Genomic DNA, 18,949 nt, shown 5'->3' with positions numbered 1-18,949 from the left:
GAAGGATAAATATATTTATAGTTTGTGCTCTTACTGTCATGCTCTATCCCATTTCAACACAATTTTTTTTGTTCTGCCAAAACTTTTACACACAAAAGCAAAAAAAAAAAGAAAAATACAAAAACCACATACGAAAATAATAGTTGTAATTAAAACTACACAATTGAAGAAGCATGCATGCTAAATGTGCATTATAAAAGAAATGAAACTATGTATTTGAAAAAAGTACATACATTAAACAAAAATATAAAAAATTGCTTATTTTTGTACTTTATTAGGGATTTTAAAAAAAGAGTTCTCAAACTATAGTATATTTTTTTAATGCTACTTCTATTTTTCTTTGTCAGATTTATTTTTCTTAGTTTCAGCAGCTCCTCCGTCATCGCACAGGAACCAAAGACCCGCCACTATAAGAGTTATTCCAACGCCAGATAATGCCGTCAGTGGCTCTTGGTAGACCAGAGCCCCCAAAATAAACTATAAACAATATATTAGCCGTAGTAAAATAAACATTTTCAAGAAACACCCACCGATAAGATATAATTAGAAGCGGCAGTTAAAACAACACAGGTTAATGTTTGCTCCGTCATTTGGAGGGCTTTTAGAAAGCAACGCAAATTGGCAACATTGCAGATTACCATTAAAACCAAAGGTAAAACTTGAACCAATCCTGTTCCTATAAAACAACGTTTATAATTAAAGTCCTGACCTCTATAAACAAAATACTTGCCCAAATAAGAGGAATCTGAAGGGTTATCGGTCAAATTTAAAAAATTTTGAGCCTTGAGATGACTTGGTAGCTTCCCGAAAAAACTGCCACCGGCAGCAAAAGAACCAGCCACTAAACTATACCGATACTTAAGTAAAGACTCCATTTAATTTGAATATTTAAAAAAAGAATAAACGAAAATTCCGGTAACAAATAAACAAATCTACAGCTGACTTACGGCGCTGCCAACCCGGGCTCCTATCGAAAAATTAATCGATATATTTTTTTAAATATTAAAAATATTCAGAAAAACCAAATTTTACGACTTATTTTAAAGAAAATGTTAATTATTTTCAATATTTGTTGTTTTTACAAAATTTTTTCATAAGAAATCCATTATCGTATGGGTTTTAAGAATAGGGATACGTCCGTTACGCCATTTTGATTTGGGCGCCATTTTGAATAAAACAAAACTTTAAAATGTATTTCGTATTTTCACTTTTATTTTACAAAACGTTCAGCTAATGCCTTGACAATTAAATCGAAAAAGTCTCATTTGCTAATTGCGCGTTGTATTTTAAGTTTTTTTTTTTCATCTTCATCTTTTGGAATTGTGTCTATTTACAAATATAGTTCCTACATAAATAATACAAATTATCTTGTTGTTTTTTTTCTCGAAAAAAACTCAATTTAGTTTGTAGCAAAATATTTGCTGTCTTACAAAAATAAATCCAGATCGAACAAAGCAAAAATCTAATGCTGCCTGGCATAAACTTCACGTTTAGACACTTATTATGGGAAATTGCTTCAAGTGCTTTGCATTTCATTTCATTGCTTTGCATTTGCTGTTTTCGTTTCAACTATAATTTTGCTATCATATATTTAGTTAAATATTTCATACTTGTTGCATAATACTTTGCCTGTTTTGGTTTTCTCACGCACACACAACTATTCTCGATGCACTCCAAGCACAAATTAATTAACAAAAGTACTTAACATTTCTATATAAATATTTTTGATGCTTTGTGTTTTTTTGTCTCTTTTTTTCTGATTTTGATTTTACATATTGGCTAAAGGTAAACTGCTCACATTTAGTTTATGCAATAATTTTTAAAATGTATACATATTCTTGTATATATATATAAATTTGTATAGTATAATTTGTTGTGTGTGTGTGTAGTGTATCATTTGCTAGGAAAATGCAACGACTTTGAGCCGTACCTGGTAGTTCACAGAATTGAACTCCTCCTTGTTTATTTTTTGTTTTTAAACCAACATGCATCTACTGTAACGACTTTTGTTTTAAACATTTACAATTCTCACTGAATTCCGAATACTCTAAAAAAGACACTTTTTCTTGCTTACACATTCCCATAAATATAATGGTCTCCCACTGAATGGATTCCCTCCCTATCCATCTTTCCATCTTGGTTTAATACCCTGTGTTATTCTAATGCGGCTAATTTCTATCTAGATATATGCATATCTTCTTCAGCTGGTCTACATCAGGACACAGCACTTGCGACTGGAACTGGTGCTATCGCTGACCACATCACCGGTGATTCCGCTAAACTTGTTCACCGAACTGCTGGCCGGGGAGGATACCTCGTAATCCGATATTAGACTGCCAGGACCCATTCCAATGCCCATTCCCAGTGGTTGCGTTGAGATGGGGGCTGCTCCTCCGTTGTTGTTGTTGTTGCTGGTACTGATGTTGTTGTTGTTGTTGCCGCCGGCTCCTAAAACAGAACCATTAATAGTTGTTGCTGTCGTCGCTGTGGCAGCAACAATTGGCATAGAATTGGCAAGGCTAGTGGCTTGGGATGATGACAATTCGAAATTATTGAGTACATTGGCGGTGCGGGAAAGCGAGCGTTGCTTCTTCAAATTGGACAATGTCGCACCATAGCCATCTAAGGCGATATGTTGCTGCTGTAGCTGTAGCTGTTGGTGCTGCTGTTGCTGTTGATGTTGCTGCAACAGCATTGCGTGTTGCTGAAGCTGCTGTTGGTGATGTTGCTGCTGCTGTTGCTGATGATGGTGTGTGCTGTTTGTGTCTAGGGGTGGGTGTGTGTGGTGTGGTGTGTGCGAAATGGTATTTTTTTTTTCGTCAATGATGATGATGATGATGCAGGCAGGCGGTGGCGGTGGCAGTGGCATTGGGCGGCAGGCAGACGACACAAAACGGGCGATACGAGCCACAACAACAACAAAAAATAAAGAATGAAACAAAAACAAGCAAATGTTATTTAACTTTTTTTTCTCTCTCTGAGGGTTAAGTTATCTATAATACCCCTTGCCCAGTTGGATGTACTTAGTCTAGATGATGGATGTTACATGCCAGAAATAAAAATATTTTATCGCTACCATGCTTAATTTTGTTATTGGAAGATGTCCTTCCATCGACTAGATATTTGTTTCCAATACTTTAAGATCCTTTTTACAGGATATCTCCTAATCTATATTCTAGGCATGCTGTTAGCTCTGCTTGCTTGTTGGAAGTATTTTCATTTCCATTTTAGTAGAGTCGTTAAATAAACATTAAACATTGACACTGACACGGGGACAGGACGGCGCTTAAGCAGGACTCTCAGCGATACTGTGATGCTCCTTGGAAGTCGAGCTCTTTGAGGACTCTTTCCAAATGAATTGGATGGGCAGATGGGTGGTGATTTCGGGTGAGTGGAACAAGCGGAAGCAAGCCTGACACGTGGCCAGAGCTGGGAACTTACCCACTAAAACGGTGACTTGGACATTGATCTTGCCGTTGGCAGCCTCTTTGGACGATTGGATTTGGACGGCCTCGGCACTAGCCGCCGTGCCCTTCTCCGTCAGGATCACAGCCGCCGCTGAAGTGGCCCGCTGCATGTCGCCCACGGCGCCGGCTTTCAGGAATAGTTCATCGTTCTCCCGGCCATCCGGCGGACGACGCGGCTGATAGGAATGTGTGGCGGTCGCCGTCAGTGCGGCGGACGATGACGAAACCATCGCATTGTCCAGCGCATCGGCGGACTTGGAGTGCGGCAGTAGTTGGCCGTTGGAACTGCCCGTCGAGGGTCGCTTTTCGCCGTTGTTGTTGCCATAACCATAACCATTGGTCAGGGGATCGCCGCCACTCACGGCGGAGGTGTCCGATGCCGTTGCCTCCTGGGCCTGCAGACGTAGGCGCGTCTCCTCGACGGCATCCTTTTTGGTTGTCAGCGTTTTGTCCCGCAAGCTCGTACGGCGCACCGATTGGGCTCTGTTGGAGGAGATTTGTTATTCAAATTATTTAATTTTTTTAGATTTATAAGGAGGGTCACCTGGTGTTGTTACTCTGCGAGCGTCGAACCCGTCTTCGCTGCGCCTCAGCAAGTCGTTTGCTTTCCTGCTCCGTTTTCAGTTGCTCGATACGTTCCCTGATTTCAGGATCTTCACAGATGTCTATAAAATTACACAAATAAATAAATAAAAGACTAACATATGCAAATAAAATTCCCATTCATAGTCGCATTTATTTTCATTTAAAATGCTTCAACCTTCCCCCCATAAAGATGTTATTTCAACTCTTTAGTCAAAACGAATCAAAAATTCAAATCCCAGAAACATGTTAACATTAGCAAAAATTTATGGCTCAATTTCATATTCATGTTTATTTTCCCGGGCAGGACATTCATGGGTTTCTTTTCGTATTCTCACCTGACGGCGTCTCGTCGTCCTTGTTGCGAACATTTAAATCAGCACCACATTGGGCCAGCATTTCCAGCACCTCGAGCTGAAAAGGGGAGAGAAACATTTTTTTGTAAATTGTTTGCCATTGTTTATGGTTATCTTGACTTCACTTACATGTCCCCAACAGGCGGCGGCGTGCACCGGTGTCCACAGATCCTTGTCCATGGCATCCACGTTGACGTGCTGCTCTAGCAGGAACTCAACCACACGGACATAGCCATTGGCAGCGGCTATGTGAAGCTGAAAGCCAGTAACAAAATATTATTATATAAAGGGATAAGCAATAGTTCATGAAACCAGCATGGAAGGTCCAAGGAATTTGCTGACTCACCGGGGTGGCACACTGGTAATCCGGCTCCTCCAAATCGCCTCCAGTGCGTGCCAGCTCCATGAGGTCGCGCAGCATGATGCGCTCCGTGGAGGAACGCGTCTCGTCGATAAGCTCCTGGGTTACGCCCCTTTGCGCCATCTCGCCCTCGATAAAGTCCAGGGTGTTCTCGTCGTCGCAAAGGTCGTAGGGCATATTGCCATCGGTGTTGACGGCCAAAAGATTGGCTCCGTGCCGGATGAGAATGCGCACCAGCTCAAGATGGCCGCAGGTGGCGGCGGCATGCAACGGCGTCCACTTGTCACTGTCCTGGGCATCCACATTCGCTCCGTACTCGAGCAGCAGCTGGAGCATCTCCACGTTGTTGTCGATGCAGGCCTGGTGCATCGCCGTCAGCCCGTCTTCGTTGGCCGCATCTGGCGTGATTCCGTGCTGGAGCAGTGCCGCCACCTCGGGCATGTCGTTCCGGGACGCCGCCTCCAGCAGCACCACGCTGTTCTCGAAGGAAATGTGCCGTCTTCCGCTCACCGTCCCCGATCCGTTGGCGTGCCGGAAGTGGTGCGTGGTATCCGCATTCCCGTTCATCAAATTGTTGCCCAGCACCCCACTTCCGCCCCCGGAGTTGCCCTTTGCCCTCTGCAACTTGGCCCACTCCTTTTCCTTCTGCCTGGACAACTTCAGCTGCTGGGCACGTCGCCTGGAAGAGGATAGAGAGAGAGCGGAATATTGGATTAAAGCCGCACAACATCACAGGATGTGAAAGGATTAAGTTAGCTTGGTGATTTAAATAAGCTAGACCATATATTTTAAATAATTTATACTCACAGTCGGGCCAGCTGGAGGCGCTCGTGGGTGGGCAGGCTCTCCACGGTCTGCATCTCGGCCACCAGATCGGCGTGCTCCATCTTGAGCTGCTTGGTGTAGCTGGCATCCTCCTGGCTCTTGCGCTGGATTAGTATACCCTTGATCATGTTGAGACTTTTGTGGATTACACCCCCGCTCACAGATACTGATATGTTTGCAAATGTGCTTTACAATTATTCTGTACAATTTTATAGCATTTGACGGTAATTTGCGGTGCTTTTGTTGTGAGAAATGTTGTTTGTGCTTGTGTTGTTGTAGTTGTTGCAGATGTAGTTGCTGTTATTGTTGTTGTTTTCCGCATGCATTTGTATGCAAATTGTAATTTGCATCTTTGAATTTGATTTGATTGCGGGTGTTGTCTCTGGCGGTTCTTATTGTTGTGCCCTCGTTGCTGCTACTGCAGATGTTGCAACAGTAGTAACTCCCCTCTCTCTGAGTCTCCTCTCATCCACCATCTGCTAGTCCTGGTCAACACCCGAGGCTGCTCTCATGGCAACTACCACGTTTATCCTTCGTCCTGTGCGGTTGTCGGTTCCTGTCCTTTTGTGTTTACTTATGATTTGCTTTCCCCAGCTGTTGATATTTGCTGAAGCTCACTCTCACTGCTCAGCAGAAACTTTGCAAAACCCGGCAAGGACCCTGAAAAATCCAAGAAAAACCAAAATAAAATAAATATAAAATTTCATAAATTTTCATAGTTTTCATTCAGCAGCTCTGAACTGCAAACTAAAAAGCCCCACAGTCTTGAATCTAGCTGCCCGATAAATTCAGGCATGATAAATGATTCCACAGTGAGGTCAGGGCAATTGAGTTAATGGATCCAATGTTCCACAAGTCCCAAGAATCATTCCCTTTTCTTACAGACTTTGTTTTATAGAGAGAACTACTAGTGCACTTATATATATAATCTAAGTTTAAGTTTAAATTTTTATAATAAATTTTTAATTATAAAAATAAATCTGGAACTATCTAAAGAGTATTTTAATGTTGATGTTGCAAAAGACCTTACTTTCGTAATGGTTTTCTTTTTGGGTGCGTTGAAGTGTAAGTATGATGACGCATGAGTCCTTGGCTCTTGGCCCCCTTGGACCTGTCATCGATGGCCCGGCCAATGCTTTAAATAAGTTTTAGCCAGTGCTTTGTGGAAATTGCATGCCAAGCAGCCATCATCGAGTTAAGTTCTTCTACACTCGCTTTCAGGCCACAAGCCCGAGCTCATGTGCAGCCAGGTTGATCCTGTGAATGTGTCTTATCCTAGTAGAGTGGCTAGTAAAGGGAATTGCTAAGTGGAACATCAGTGTAGAAAGCCATTGGCTTTTAAAGCAAAAAAAGCACTCAGCTACTGGGTCGCTAATTTAGAATGCCCTCTAAGCCACTACATGATTGGATGAGAATATACTCGTTTATTCCTTGAAAAATAAAGTCAGAAGCAATTCACCTTTTTGTCTTTTGGTAGTTTTACAAATTACTCAGATATTACATTACATTTTGCTGGCTTGCTGGTTATCCTTGCAAAATCAAGTCATTTCACACCTGAAACAATTGCCCTTCTCAAGCTCAATTTCATCCGCAAAGGATGTGAAACATTTGTTAAACCAACAATCCATCATCCATCCACCTGTGTCATTAAATATTTTCTCAGTAAACTACATTTATCTTGATGATACTCCTCCTCTGAATGTCCTTTCTTTGTTGGAAGGATATCTTAACAATCTGTATCAATCTCTCTCTTTTTATGGGAAATATTAAGTTCATTATCATAAATTGAAAATTGCAATTATTTTTTGCCTTGAAAAGGATATTGCATGCATGTGTGACTATGCCATACATTTATGCATTTTTGTCTCTCTCAACGGTGTGTTTCAGGCGGCAGATGTAATAGGCATTAAATGAACAATTTTAATCGAATATCGATTATGGCTGGTAGCTCGGCATCCTCGGCATACGGCACTGGGATATCCTTGAAGTGGATAGATGGAAATTGCAGCCATTAAGGAAATGTTCATTTATGAGTTTTGCCAGTTGCATTACAAAAGGATTTTCCATCCTACGTGACAACGTATGAGAGTCCTTTTTGTGTTTTAGTGAGTGTGTCTGTTTGTGCCCCAAAAATTGTCGATAACATGACTGCAAAAACAACTACCCAAAAACTACAAGAATAACAATGGGGTATCCACCCACCCACCTACCCCCAGATACCCCTGACGTATGTACATCATGGCGTATGCGTGTTATATCTGCGGTCAGTCAGGCCCATCCACCGCCCATCTCTCTGTCGGTGCGTGCCTGGACGTTCGTGTTATTAATTTTGCACGCCTCGTTTTAAGCCCGATATTTATGCAACTATTTAATGGGCAAAGTGCAAAAGCAAAAGCAAATAATTTATGACTCAAATGGATGCCTTTTAACCGATAAGATAAAGAAAGCTCAGCACAAAATCCTCACTCAAATACACTTAAAGCAATTTATTCTTCTGGCTTTTATGTTTTTTTTTTTCTCTTTCGGGCAAACATCAAGGCAAGTGACGAAAACCACAGTGACCTTAAGGGGTTGACAAGTGGCCCGGGAAGTGAGGAACTGGAGGGGCAACACAAATGAATAGCACTAGACAGGCGCAATGCGCAACATAAGACAACAACAGCAACAACAACAAGAACAATATGAAAGGGAGGAGGAAAAAACACCTTCCGGGCAGTATCCGGACAGTTTGGGTAGGTCAGGGGATGAACGAAATCTGGCTGGCGACGAAATCTGCCAAGCCAACGGCCAGCGGCCGAGGCATTCCACTTCTAATGAGTGCCACAGTGCGGCAACCAGCCAGCAGATGCCGCAGCTAGATGGCACCACAGTCAGGCCTAAATAAACTAGAATATTTTTTATATGAAAGTGGAGCTTCGTAGCTCACTTTAAAACATGTACTAGATCATATGGAAACCCTTACTGTAATCATTTAAGGACCTCCAGGCTGGATTCAGAATTATAATTAGCTCCATTCCCCCATTAGTATAAAATTCAATTAAAAATATCCAACCATACACACACACCCTCGGCTAACCCTCCTGCTTATTATTTGACCTTATAGTTTATAGTTTATGGCCATCGAACCGTTGAAGTTCCGCTTAATTAGCAGCCACTGTAGACCAGGGCCAGGTGCTGCCAAGGGGGTGTGGAGTGGGTGTCGGGTCGTACTGTACTTGTGGTGGCTTTCGAGTGTCGGCTTCTCTCGCATGTGTGCTCGAGGGCAGCGAATTATGTGCTTGCACTGAGTGCAAGTGCATTAGCACCCGTTATAAGTGGGTGGGAGTGGGTGGGTGGTAGAGAATGAGGGAGGATGCGGATGCCGGGTGGCAGGATGTTTGCCTTAACCGGTGCCCAAGTGTTTCATTGCGAGGCCATTGCAATGTCTGCCACTGACTGGGCCCATTTCGGCCAAAAAGTGTGCCAAAAAGAAAAAAATAAATAAAAGGAAAGCACAGCGCACAACCACAGAGGCATAAACACCAGCACGGAAGGGTAATGAAAATTATAGTTACTGCCTTAGTGGGTATACTCTATATAGAGGGTATTGGCAACCAAATAACCAACTCAATTTTAAAGATTTTTCTAAAAGTCCTACATATTTTAGAGGACTTACAACCTCTCTTTAAAGTTAAACTAATAAATTCACCTGAGCTTGAGAATCTGACCCTAAGGCCATAAAACGTTTTAAAACCACTCATTCGAAGGACAATTCATCTAAGAGAGAACCCTGTCCTGAAAATAAATCAAGTCTGAAGATGTTTTATTGTTAGTTTAACATGGGTAGGCCTTAAAGTCCTTTGACAAGTGAAGGAAAGTCAATATATTTCAGCAGAAAAGGAGTTTCTTTTAGAGACAATATACTTGGATAACCCTAACATTATTTTAGAGTAATATTATTTATTTTATTTTATCAAATTCAATTTAACTATTAGGGTATATTAAGTACATGTCTCTACCAAGAATAACCCTTAAATCAGCCAGCCTTTTTGGAACTGCCTTGTTGCTTCTGTTCTGCTGTTGTGTTTGGCCCCAAAAATGAAAATCAAATAAAGCGATTGCACGTGAGTCCGGGGCCAAGTCTCGGAACAGGTCAGGAGCCGGGTTGGAGGCTTCGAGGATGAGACGGGCTGAGGATGAAATTCGAGTCGATTTGGGACCGACTCAACGACCGGGACTGGGAAAATGCGAATTTTGCTTCCAACTTTGTTGCTTCCGCTTTGTTGACTCTGCGCGGCCGGTCCGACGCCCATTTCGGGCCATGATTCAAGGGGGGGGTGGAGGTTGAAAAAGGGAGGGTGCCCCATGCAAATTAAATTTCTGTGCCGATTTGTCTGCATTGCCTGCTGCGTTACTCTCTAACGGGGTCACAGGTGTATTTTGTGCCAGTTAAAGTTCGTTTGCGTTTACTGATTTTTTTTTTGTTCATCCTCTGGCACAGGTCCCAAAGGAGACAGCGAGTAACTTTCAGTGACTGGGCCAAAACGGACAGGGCCATGTCACCCCAAGGAGGACGGGCAGTAAGCAAAGCCAAGCCGCTTACCATAAGCGACACAAAAATAATGCTTACTGGCAGAAACCAAAAAAATAATGAGGGGACTTCACATGAGATTTGAACGAGTTGAAATAAATGGCTCCAAGGAATGGGTATTTGTCGGTTCTTGGCAACACATGCCGGAGTCGAGTTGTCCCAGAACGAGCTCTTAGTGGTTTGTGGGGAATTTTGTGTGGAATTTCATAAAAGAACAAGATGGTTTTTCAACCAGCAGCTCTTGGTTGTTAAACAGAAACTGCAACTATTTTTCAATTGCTTTTTAATTTTATTTATGAGAGGTTTTTTTACATTTTTTATCCACAAATCACTTGTTTAATAAATTGATAAACCTTTGTTGTCATTGTCAAGCTTTGCAAAATTAATTCATTAAATGATTCCATTTTAAACAGCAATATGAGCCATGTTTCCTCATTTAATTGAAATAATTTAAAGTTTTTTTTAATGCAACATTTCATCTCGGATTTTCACATCAGCAGCTGCATTTGTTTCAAATCCAAATGGCTTACAAATAATTTAATTTATTGAATCCTTCATGCCATTTAAACAATAGGATTTAAAACAATAAAGACTCCCTGAACTTCCTACAGAATTTCATTTGAAAAGTTTAATGTTTCTAATTGTTTTCGAAAGAGCAGTGCCCCTAAATGTATGCTACGAAAAGTCCTCTGCAACTCTAACTTCCTGCCAGGCTAAGATAATTTGCAGTAGAATATGCATAAGCAGTGAGTAAATATTACCATCGGAAAACTGCTGGACTAACTTGCCACATTGGTGATAGTCCGCCTCCACACACTTTAGGCCCCTGACTGGCCATACACCCACTCTCACCCACTCGTTTGGAGGGAAAGTGTCCACAACTGATTATCATGGAGTGCTGTATATCCCATTTGGCCCGGCTGTGATGTGTTCATTTCGTTCGCAGCACTGCCCTCTGTAGTGTAAGCTCTGCACGTGGTCCATCCTTGCCATTAGGCACTGAGAGAAATTTTTCAAGAGTTAAGGGTTTTTAAAAATTAGACTCAAAGGATTTTTAAGGATAATTCTTCTTTTTATTTCCTTCAAAAGCTTGAATTTTATGTGTCAATTTTATCAATTTATTTATTTTTTTTTAGTGCATTTCAATGTGAAGCAGTCAACCGGCCAACTGGCGTGCACAATTTAACAGAAGCCTTGGTCATCTTTCAAAATTTAGCACGTCGTTCTGTTAAGACCCCCAGTCCTGCCTCCTGCCGCTTCGTCCTCCGCCCACTGCCCACTGACCCGCCCCACTGCCTCGTCACCGCCCCCGCCTCTACTCAATCAAGTTTACTGATGACACATGTATGTATTTTATGTACATATGTATGTATGTGTGTGCGGTGGAAGGATTCCCAGTGCCATCCGCCCACTGTCAGCATGACGTGGCATGTTGTCCTTGCTGTGATCCCACTTCCTTGTCCTTCTCCTTCTCCTTCTCCTCTCATTTCATTTTGTTCATTTAATTTTTATTTAAGCTTCCCTCGCCATCATTTCTGTAATTTTTCTTGACCAGCTTAACGAAGTGTCGCTGATGCTTTTTTGTTTCATTTGTTATCTTGAAGATACCCTTCATCTCAGTATTTTAATTTATTAGTTAGATAAATACTATAATTAAACTATAATAAAACCCATAAAGTAATTAAAAATAACCCCTTTAGTTGCCATTTTAAAATGCCATTTATATTAAAAATAAAACCCATTTTAACTGAAATTTATTTATACCCCGAAGGGTACTCGGCTGGTCAACAATAATATCTTTAGTAATTAATATTCCGACTTGGTATCATCCCATCACCGCCATTTTGTCCACCTGGTGCACGCCTCTTTTCGACGCCCTTTGGCACTTTTCTTGTTTTTGTTTTTATTTTTATTCTTGCTGTCATTGCGGTCTTGATGACCTTAAAGCGCCACCTACAGTTCAATTGTTTGCGTATCGGTTTAATTATTGCCTTTCGCCCCTTTTCCTTTACCGCCCCCGCTCTCCACCCCCGATCCTTTCTTCTCGCCCCTGGCCGCAGGCTCTGCCTCTTCCTTTTTGTCGCTTACCGCCTGCTTGGCCCGTTCATTTATTTATATTTACGCCCGCGGCTTATTTTCATTTCGTTGACCCACTGCCGCCGTCCCGCCCCTTTTTAAAGGTAGGGCCCCGCCCCTCTTGGCCCGCTTGCCACTTGCCGCGCCAACTTTTTCCTCCGCCTTCTTCCACCCGACCCCCTGACCATTTGGCACGTGTCTTTGTTGTTAAATTGCTCTTTATGTTTGTTGGTGTTTTGTATTGGTACAGTGAGCCAAAATATGGGTAATAATGTTTATTAAACATTGAATTTAAATTTAGAGTAGCTTAAAATATAGAAAAATCTATTCTATTTCTTTATTTAGTATCTCTCGCTACTAAAAAAAACTACATTTCTCGACAATTTGAAATATGTAAACTTTTCATTGTTTTTGAACTTCAAGACCAAAACGTTAGGCTTAGACTCCTAAGACTACCCTTTCAAAGGGGTAACATAAAAAAATTGGTTTTTCCCAGTTATTTGATACTTTTTCCAAGTTAAAAAGGGATAGTGATTCATTAATGGTTTTCTGTTTTTTCCGTCGGTTGTCAAGTAGTTAAGATATTCCCTAAAAATATCATAAAAAGTTTTAATTTTGGCCAATTTAGCAATTATTGGAAAAGTTTTATTAATTTTTGCACTTTCTTGATAGAAAAATGTTCTTAACGTGGCTAATACTTGGCAGATCCAGAAGTCGAGATCCAGATACATTTCCGATCTTAGAACTCCGAGTAGCATAATTCTGAATCAAAAATATGGCCACAACAATTTTGAACCATTTTTCGTAATTTATCAAAGGGGTAACATCATAATTTTGGTTGGAAAATATGTACAGTTTTTTTAGTTTGATTTTTTTGAAATTGGTACGCATTTTAAAGGAAAATAGTTCCCTGATTCACAAATGGTATTTTGTTTTTCGATCAGTTGCGAAATAGTTGAGATATCTAATAAAAGGTTCGACAAAAATAAAGATTTTGGAATAATAATATATTATAAAGAGTAATTTTTAAATTTTTCTGTTGGAAAAATGTGTTTCACTCAGCTATAACATGACAGATTCAGAAATGTTATACCTTCGCGATCTTAGGATTTTGCGTTGTTTAGCATTGCTTTCAATCGAAAACTGGCAACAATATTTTTGACCCACTTTTCGCAATTTTTAAATTAGGTAAGACCAAAATTTTGGCAAAACTTTGTTCAAATTTGCTTTTGCTTGATTTTATTGATAGTTCTTCACAAATTAAGGGGGAATAGTTCTCTGACTCTTAAATGGTATTCTGTTTTACAATCGTTTGCAAAACAAACAAAACATTCGCTAAAAATTGCATAAAAAGATCAAAATATGACCCAAAAAACCATTTAAAAAAAAGTTGTATATATTTTTTAATTATAATATTTCTTTGTGTGTATTATTTCTTGTTCCTGCTATTGTTGTTGGTGTCGCTGTTCTTGCGCGTGGTTGCATTTATTTATGCGAGCGCAAAGAGGAAAATTGTGTCGACGCTTTTCCTTTTTTATTTTTTCGTTTTCCCCCATTTTTTTCTACTTTGCAGGTGAAATATTTTTAATTAAAAAATCTTTTATTTAAGCGAGTGTCAAGCTTTCGCATCATCATCGTCACTTCGTCACTCTCCCCCTCAGCTCTTGGCTTGTTCCCTTTTTCACTTAATGTTTTTGGCATATGCGTGAAAACAGGAAAAAAAAACTTGTTAGCCAACTCTTTTTATTCCGTTTGTGGCCCTGGCTATTAACAATATTAGTTGGTTATTTAAAATGCGTGGAAAATATTGAAAGGTTGCGCCAGAAGACTGGGAAATGTGAAAAGTTTTGAGAGGATTATGTCAGACATTAATAGGATTAACAAAGTATATTTATTTTCAACCATAAAAATTACCTTAGATTTTAAAGTATAGGTACATTAAATTTTTACCTGAAACGAAAAGAAATTTAAAATTTATTAAAAAGTGTTATTTATTCATATTTTTTAGAACTTAGTTTTATTTAAAAAGTTTTGTTATCATCCTTAGGGCCAAAAAGAAACCATTAAAGGCCATAAAGCCATCAGTCAATATTAGTTCCCTATGTCCCTGCCAACGTGTCGCACGTCAGATTTTCCTTTTTCATTTTCTACCATATTTGCATGTTTTTCCTTCTTTTTTTGGGGGAAACCCTTAATGCAGTTTCCTTGTTTTTCTTGAAAACCTCAAACAAAAAAAGGTAAAAGGCAACTGAATACCTTTGAGTGCAGAGTATCCCAAGAGCCAACTTGCAACTGGTAGCCAAAGGTATTTATCCTTCTTCGCCTTCTGCCAAAAAATGGGAGACGGGAAATGGAAAGTTCCCGCACCACCTTCTTCGTAGAACATACTACATATATCTATGCGTCCCAGATTTTAAACAAGGTTAGCATACACACACAGTCACACACACTCGACACAACACAACACATGACCAAAAGTTTTCCCATTTTCCATTTCCCCCGTTGCCGTCATTTTGTTCTTTTTTGTTTTTCGGTCATTTGCAATGTGTACGCCATTTTGTAGAGCCCCCCGTTAGTCACCTCCATTAGGGCCCGAACGGGGCCCTCACCTGCTATAGGATTCCCTTTAAAGAACGGCGCTATCAGGTAGAAGAGGGGGAGACTACCAAGAGCTAGCAGGTTCCGCGAAACGGTGTCAAACGGATATGCATGTTGATTTAATTTGCACCTTCGTTTAAACGCTCCCAATCCGCTGCCCAAACCCCCCTTTACCAAGCAACCAGCCAGCCATGCAACCAACCAAAGAGCATTGTCACACCCCCCGTGCCGTCATTGCGTTCGGAAAGTAAATTATTTTTGCGCCCTGCTCGTAAATTAGACCTACATAGGACCTCATCGTTCTAGTTCTTCCCACTGCCTCTCCATAGAAACTTCTATTAAAAATAAACGTGTATGTGTTTATGGTGGTGGTGGTCCTGTGTGCGAAAATCAACGCGGCTAATTGCGCGATTTTTATCAAGCCAATATAAACGAGGTCGCAACACCTTGGGGGAAATAAATTATTTGCAAAAAAAGCCACACACCCAGAGCCACCAGGGATTCAAATTCAACTTCCTTTATGGTAAACGTCATAAAGAGTACGACTTTGTGGCTCAAAGGACACTTTACGAGTTAATTAAATATTATTTCTTTGACTAAAGACTAAAAAAGCCATAAGCTTAAACAAACTATTAAATTTTATTTTAATAATCTCTCCTTTGGTCCATTAGATCCTGCTATTAGCTATCCCTGTGATTAATTAAACGACGGAAGCCACAAAACCTTGCCGTCATTGAGGGAGCCAGCCAACACTGCGTATGAGTAATGAACCCATGAATGAAATTTCCTTTTTTTTTTATGGACATATCCCCACGTATATATGTACTTTTACGTTTTGTGTGAGAAAGTTTATTGGTGGAGGGACGGTCACATAACTGTCAGAGTGTGTTTGGTGGATGTGGCACGTGTCGGGCGGTCGCCTATTTATTTATTTAGTGGCTTAATAATTGAGCACGTGATCTTATAAATGTTATGACCAGTTTGGCTCCAATACCTTCATGCCACATCCTGCTTCCGATACACCCTGGCTCTGACTCTATCTCAGGGCTTTATTTGAGGCACGTAATTGGCTTTTTAGAGTACACACACCGCTGCAAATTTGTATTAAATGCGACTACAGCAGACACTGTTTGGGGCCCCCCCCACCATCGAAAGGGTTTAAGAGCAGCTTATGTGGGCTTATTATGGACGGGCAGACTTCACAGGAAGCCGCACCACACGGTGGCACGTAGCAACACAAGTAGTGTCGGGCTGGGGTTTGGGGGGCTGGTGATCCGACTTAATTGGGTGGGTCGGAGTGGGCATTGTTTGTGGGTTGATTGGCCAGCTGCAGGTCCAGTTATTACAAAGACTCGGCCAGCCTGTGTCTGCCTTCCGAGCTGTTATGATTTCAAACTGTTGTTTGATGATGATGAGGAGCCCTGGGAATGGCAACAACTGAAGGCTTAAGCCGGCGTTAACAGGATCAAAGCCCAACAAAGGTCAAGGATTTTCGAAACTAAAACTAAGTAAGTAAATTACTTGCATAATCATTCACGCACAATTCACAAATTTACAAAATATCATTATTGAATAAGTATGTAGCATATTTTTGCATAATTTATGGAAATTACAACAGTATTTTCACATCCGTAAAACTGTCAATTGATGTGGAAATTTCTCTCACTCAATCGGTTGCAAAAAAATTTGGAAAATTCATTTCAAGGTCGCCAGCAATTGTGGGCCATATGTGGGCGGAAACTGCAAAAATGGAAATAATTCGGATACGGGCGTGCATTTTATGATCAATTTTGCGGTTGTCGGCATTTAAATCCGATAGTTCGTTAAAATAATCATCAATTTGCAATTTAATTTGTTTACAAATATAAATTTTCAATTTGCCCCATGCCGTGATTTTTATTCTTTCGGGTGTGAAATATCACATTTTCAAAGCCATGAAATAATTTTCTTTTTTTTCATTACCCGGCCCGGCAACAAATTGGTTGCCAGTAATTGAATCAAATTATTGAGTTCAGCGGGGGCGAGCCACTTATTTTTGGCACTGACTTTTGCGAGTGCTTCACTCCATTTAAAATCATTTTTTTTTCTAAATCAAAAATATGCATACATGTATTGTGAATGAAGTGCTTTGGCGAAACATCAATCATTGCCTTTTGTTATTTATTTTGCATTTAAAAGCAACCTATTTGTGGGCTTTTATCTATGCAGCTCCATTATCTGCATAGCTTAACTATCAGCTACTTTTATCTCTCGGTTCGATACTCAACTTATCTAATGGCTTACGTACGCTGAATAGATACAATAAAAAATTCCATCCGATTATCTTTTTTTTGCTTTCTGTTTAGCTTAACGAGTTTTTCATGATACTCTCTTGGAAGAGGTACTATGTCTCTATAGAATACCTTATAATATTTAAAGGGTCTACAAATTATACCTTAATTTTTCTACTCTTCTTCCTGAGGACTTCTGAAAAAAACCATCGGGCAAGAATCCAAATTGCCGTGAAAAGCATATGGCGCCCAACACGAAAAGGACCATAAGGACTTTGGCCCAAAAGCAGGATAAAATAATAAAAAAAAAACCTGCGAGGGATGCATGTGTGTGCCTTCCTTGGTGGCTTCTTGTTTGCGAATTTTTTGCGAAATGCTATCGAAGAAAGTTGCCCATGCCACCACGTCTCTCATTTCCATTGGTTCCTTCTTAATTTCTCCCATACTTCCTTTTTCCCCTGACATTTTTTGCGTCTTTTTTTGCCGAGATTTCCTGATGGTTGTTGGCAAATATTTCTTTTCCTTTAAACAGGAAATTCACCTTGAAAGATATGTGGTCTACATATACATATGTGGGATAAATGCTAAAGTTGGTATATATTTTTGCACAGAGAATAAATTAAGGATCTTTATAACTTTTAAGCCTTAGGATCTTTATACCTTTAAGAATATTATTATGATTTAATATTAAAAGAATCCCTTATATATAAGCAACATTTTCTCTCTGCCTTTTTGGGTGCTTGTTGGGTTTTTTAAACGCGCTTGGGATCCGATCCCTGCTACTTCCTTCATTTCCACTTCCGACGGCCGCACAATGCACTAAAATAACAGTAAATAACAAATTTGCAAAAGTATGTGTGAAAGACCGCAAATACACACGCAAAACCAACACATGCTCACACCAAGCCGGCAAATACACAAAATAACGCACACATTCGTGCGGGTTCATTGTATAGGCGTGCCAGACAGAGACGGGCAAAGCGACTGAGTAAGAGAGGGAAGATAAGGAAGAAGGCGGGCAGGCGTCCAGGCGGGGAGGTGACTAAAGGCATGTGTGGATGGGTCTATAAAAACTGCAAGGATGCAGCCATAAACTGTTGGCAGTACAACAGTTAAATAACAACAAGAAATCGGAATAAACTATAATAAATCGGAATGAAAAAGTATAAAAGATATAGTACAGAATTTAAAGAATTAAGTTGTTTAAACTCTATTTTTGAACTGCATTTATTTTTTAATATTTTATATTTATTAGCTAGAACTTATGAGAAGCGAGTAGAAGGGCACCTTAACATATGAGAAGCGAGTAGAAAGACTCCTACTTTTTTTTTTAAAGAAACCCTTAAAAATAAATAAATTTTTATAATTCAAAGTCTCTTATTTAAATTTAAACTTATTCATTTAAATAAAATCCTTTAAAAACCCAAACACACATGCCGAGTGTAAAAAAAATACCCCCGAGACCGATAACGTCGATTTAAAGCGCCGACGACTCCCACCAGCGACAGGGTTGCCAGCCCAGCCGAGGGCAGTCCAGCATATGTAGGACCCGATTGTTTTTATTGCCGCTTCTGTTGCCGGCGCCTTGGCCAAAAGCGGGTCGGCATGGGGTCGTTACGTTGACAACCTTTCCAGCCTTCCTTCTCCTTTTTCCCCTTGGCCCTTCGAACCACTCCATGCAATAACCATTGTCAGAGGTTCGTTGGTATGTGTAGTTTGACCCACATTTGGAGGCGTGCCGCCGCCCACGATTGTCCTTAACCGCGTTAGCATGCCGCCAGGCTTTATATTGAAATTGCGAAATATTTTTTCCTACGGCTTCCTTTTTCAATATGTCACGCCCT

General features: G+C 40.4%; 2 protein-coding genes across 6 annotated transcripts in view; both read right to left on the bottom strand.

Moving 5' to 3' along the window:
* Positions 1-311: 311 nt before the first annotated feature.
* On the bottom strand, positions 312-935 carry LOC108118672 (uncharacterized). Its single transcript, XM_017231457.3, has 3 exons — positions 731-935; positions 531-676; positions 312-477 (listed from the first exon to the last, which is right to left on the bottom strand). The coding sequence occupies exons 1-3, from the start codon at positions 873-875 to the stop codon at positions 331-333; spliced, it is 438 nt and encodes a 145-aa protein (XP_017086946.2). The 5' UTR covers positions 876-935; the 3' UTR covers positions 312-330.
* Positions 936-1,190: 255 nt separating this feature from the next.
* MYPT-75D (Myosin phosphatase targeting subunit 75D) overlaps positions 1,191-18,949 on the bottom strand; it is a 40,267-nt gene continuing 22,508 nt past the window's right edge. For 3 of the 5 annotated variants that reach the window (XM_070279785.1, XM_070279786.1, XM_017233596.3), the window contains 7 exons: positions 5,574-6,251; positions 4,752-5,445; positions 4,535-4,660; positions 4,388-4,463; positions 4,012-4,132; positions 3,442-3,950; positions 1,191-2,766 (listed from right to left, as the gene is read on the bottom strand). In XM_070279785.1, coding sequence (XP_070135886.1) covers positions 2,210-2,766; positions 3,442-3,950; positions 4,012-4,132; positions 4,388-4,463; positions 4,535-4,660; positions 4,752-5,445; positions 5,574-5,719 — 2,229 coding nt within the window. In that variant the 5' untranslated portion in view covers positions 5,720-6,251 and the 3' untranslated portion in view covers positions 1,191-2,209. Of the gene's footprint in view, positions 2,767-3,441; positions 3,951-4,011; positions 4,133-4,387; positions 4,464-4,534; positions 4,661-4,751; positions 5,446-5,573; positions 6,252-18,949 lie in introns of those variants that run through there. The other 2 variants (XM_017233598.3, XM_070279787.1) reach the window with 2 other exon arrangements.

This window comes from Drosophila bipectinata, chromosome 3L (genome assembly GCF_030179905.1).
Source record: "Drosophila bipectinata strain 14024-0381.07 chromosome 3L, DbipHiC1v2, whole genome shotgun sequence".
NCBI classification, from domain to species: Eukaryota; Metazoa; Arthropoda; class Insecta; order Diptera; family Drosophilidae; genus Drosophila; species Drosophila bipectinata.
The sequence above is the reverse complement of the archived record's forward strand: the minus strand, read 5'-3'. Positions and strand labels throughout refer to the sequence as shown.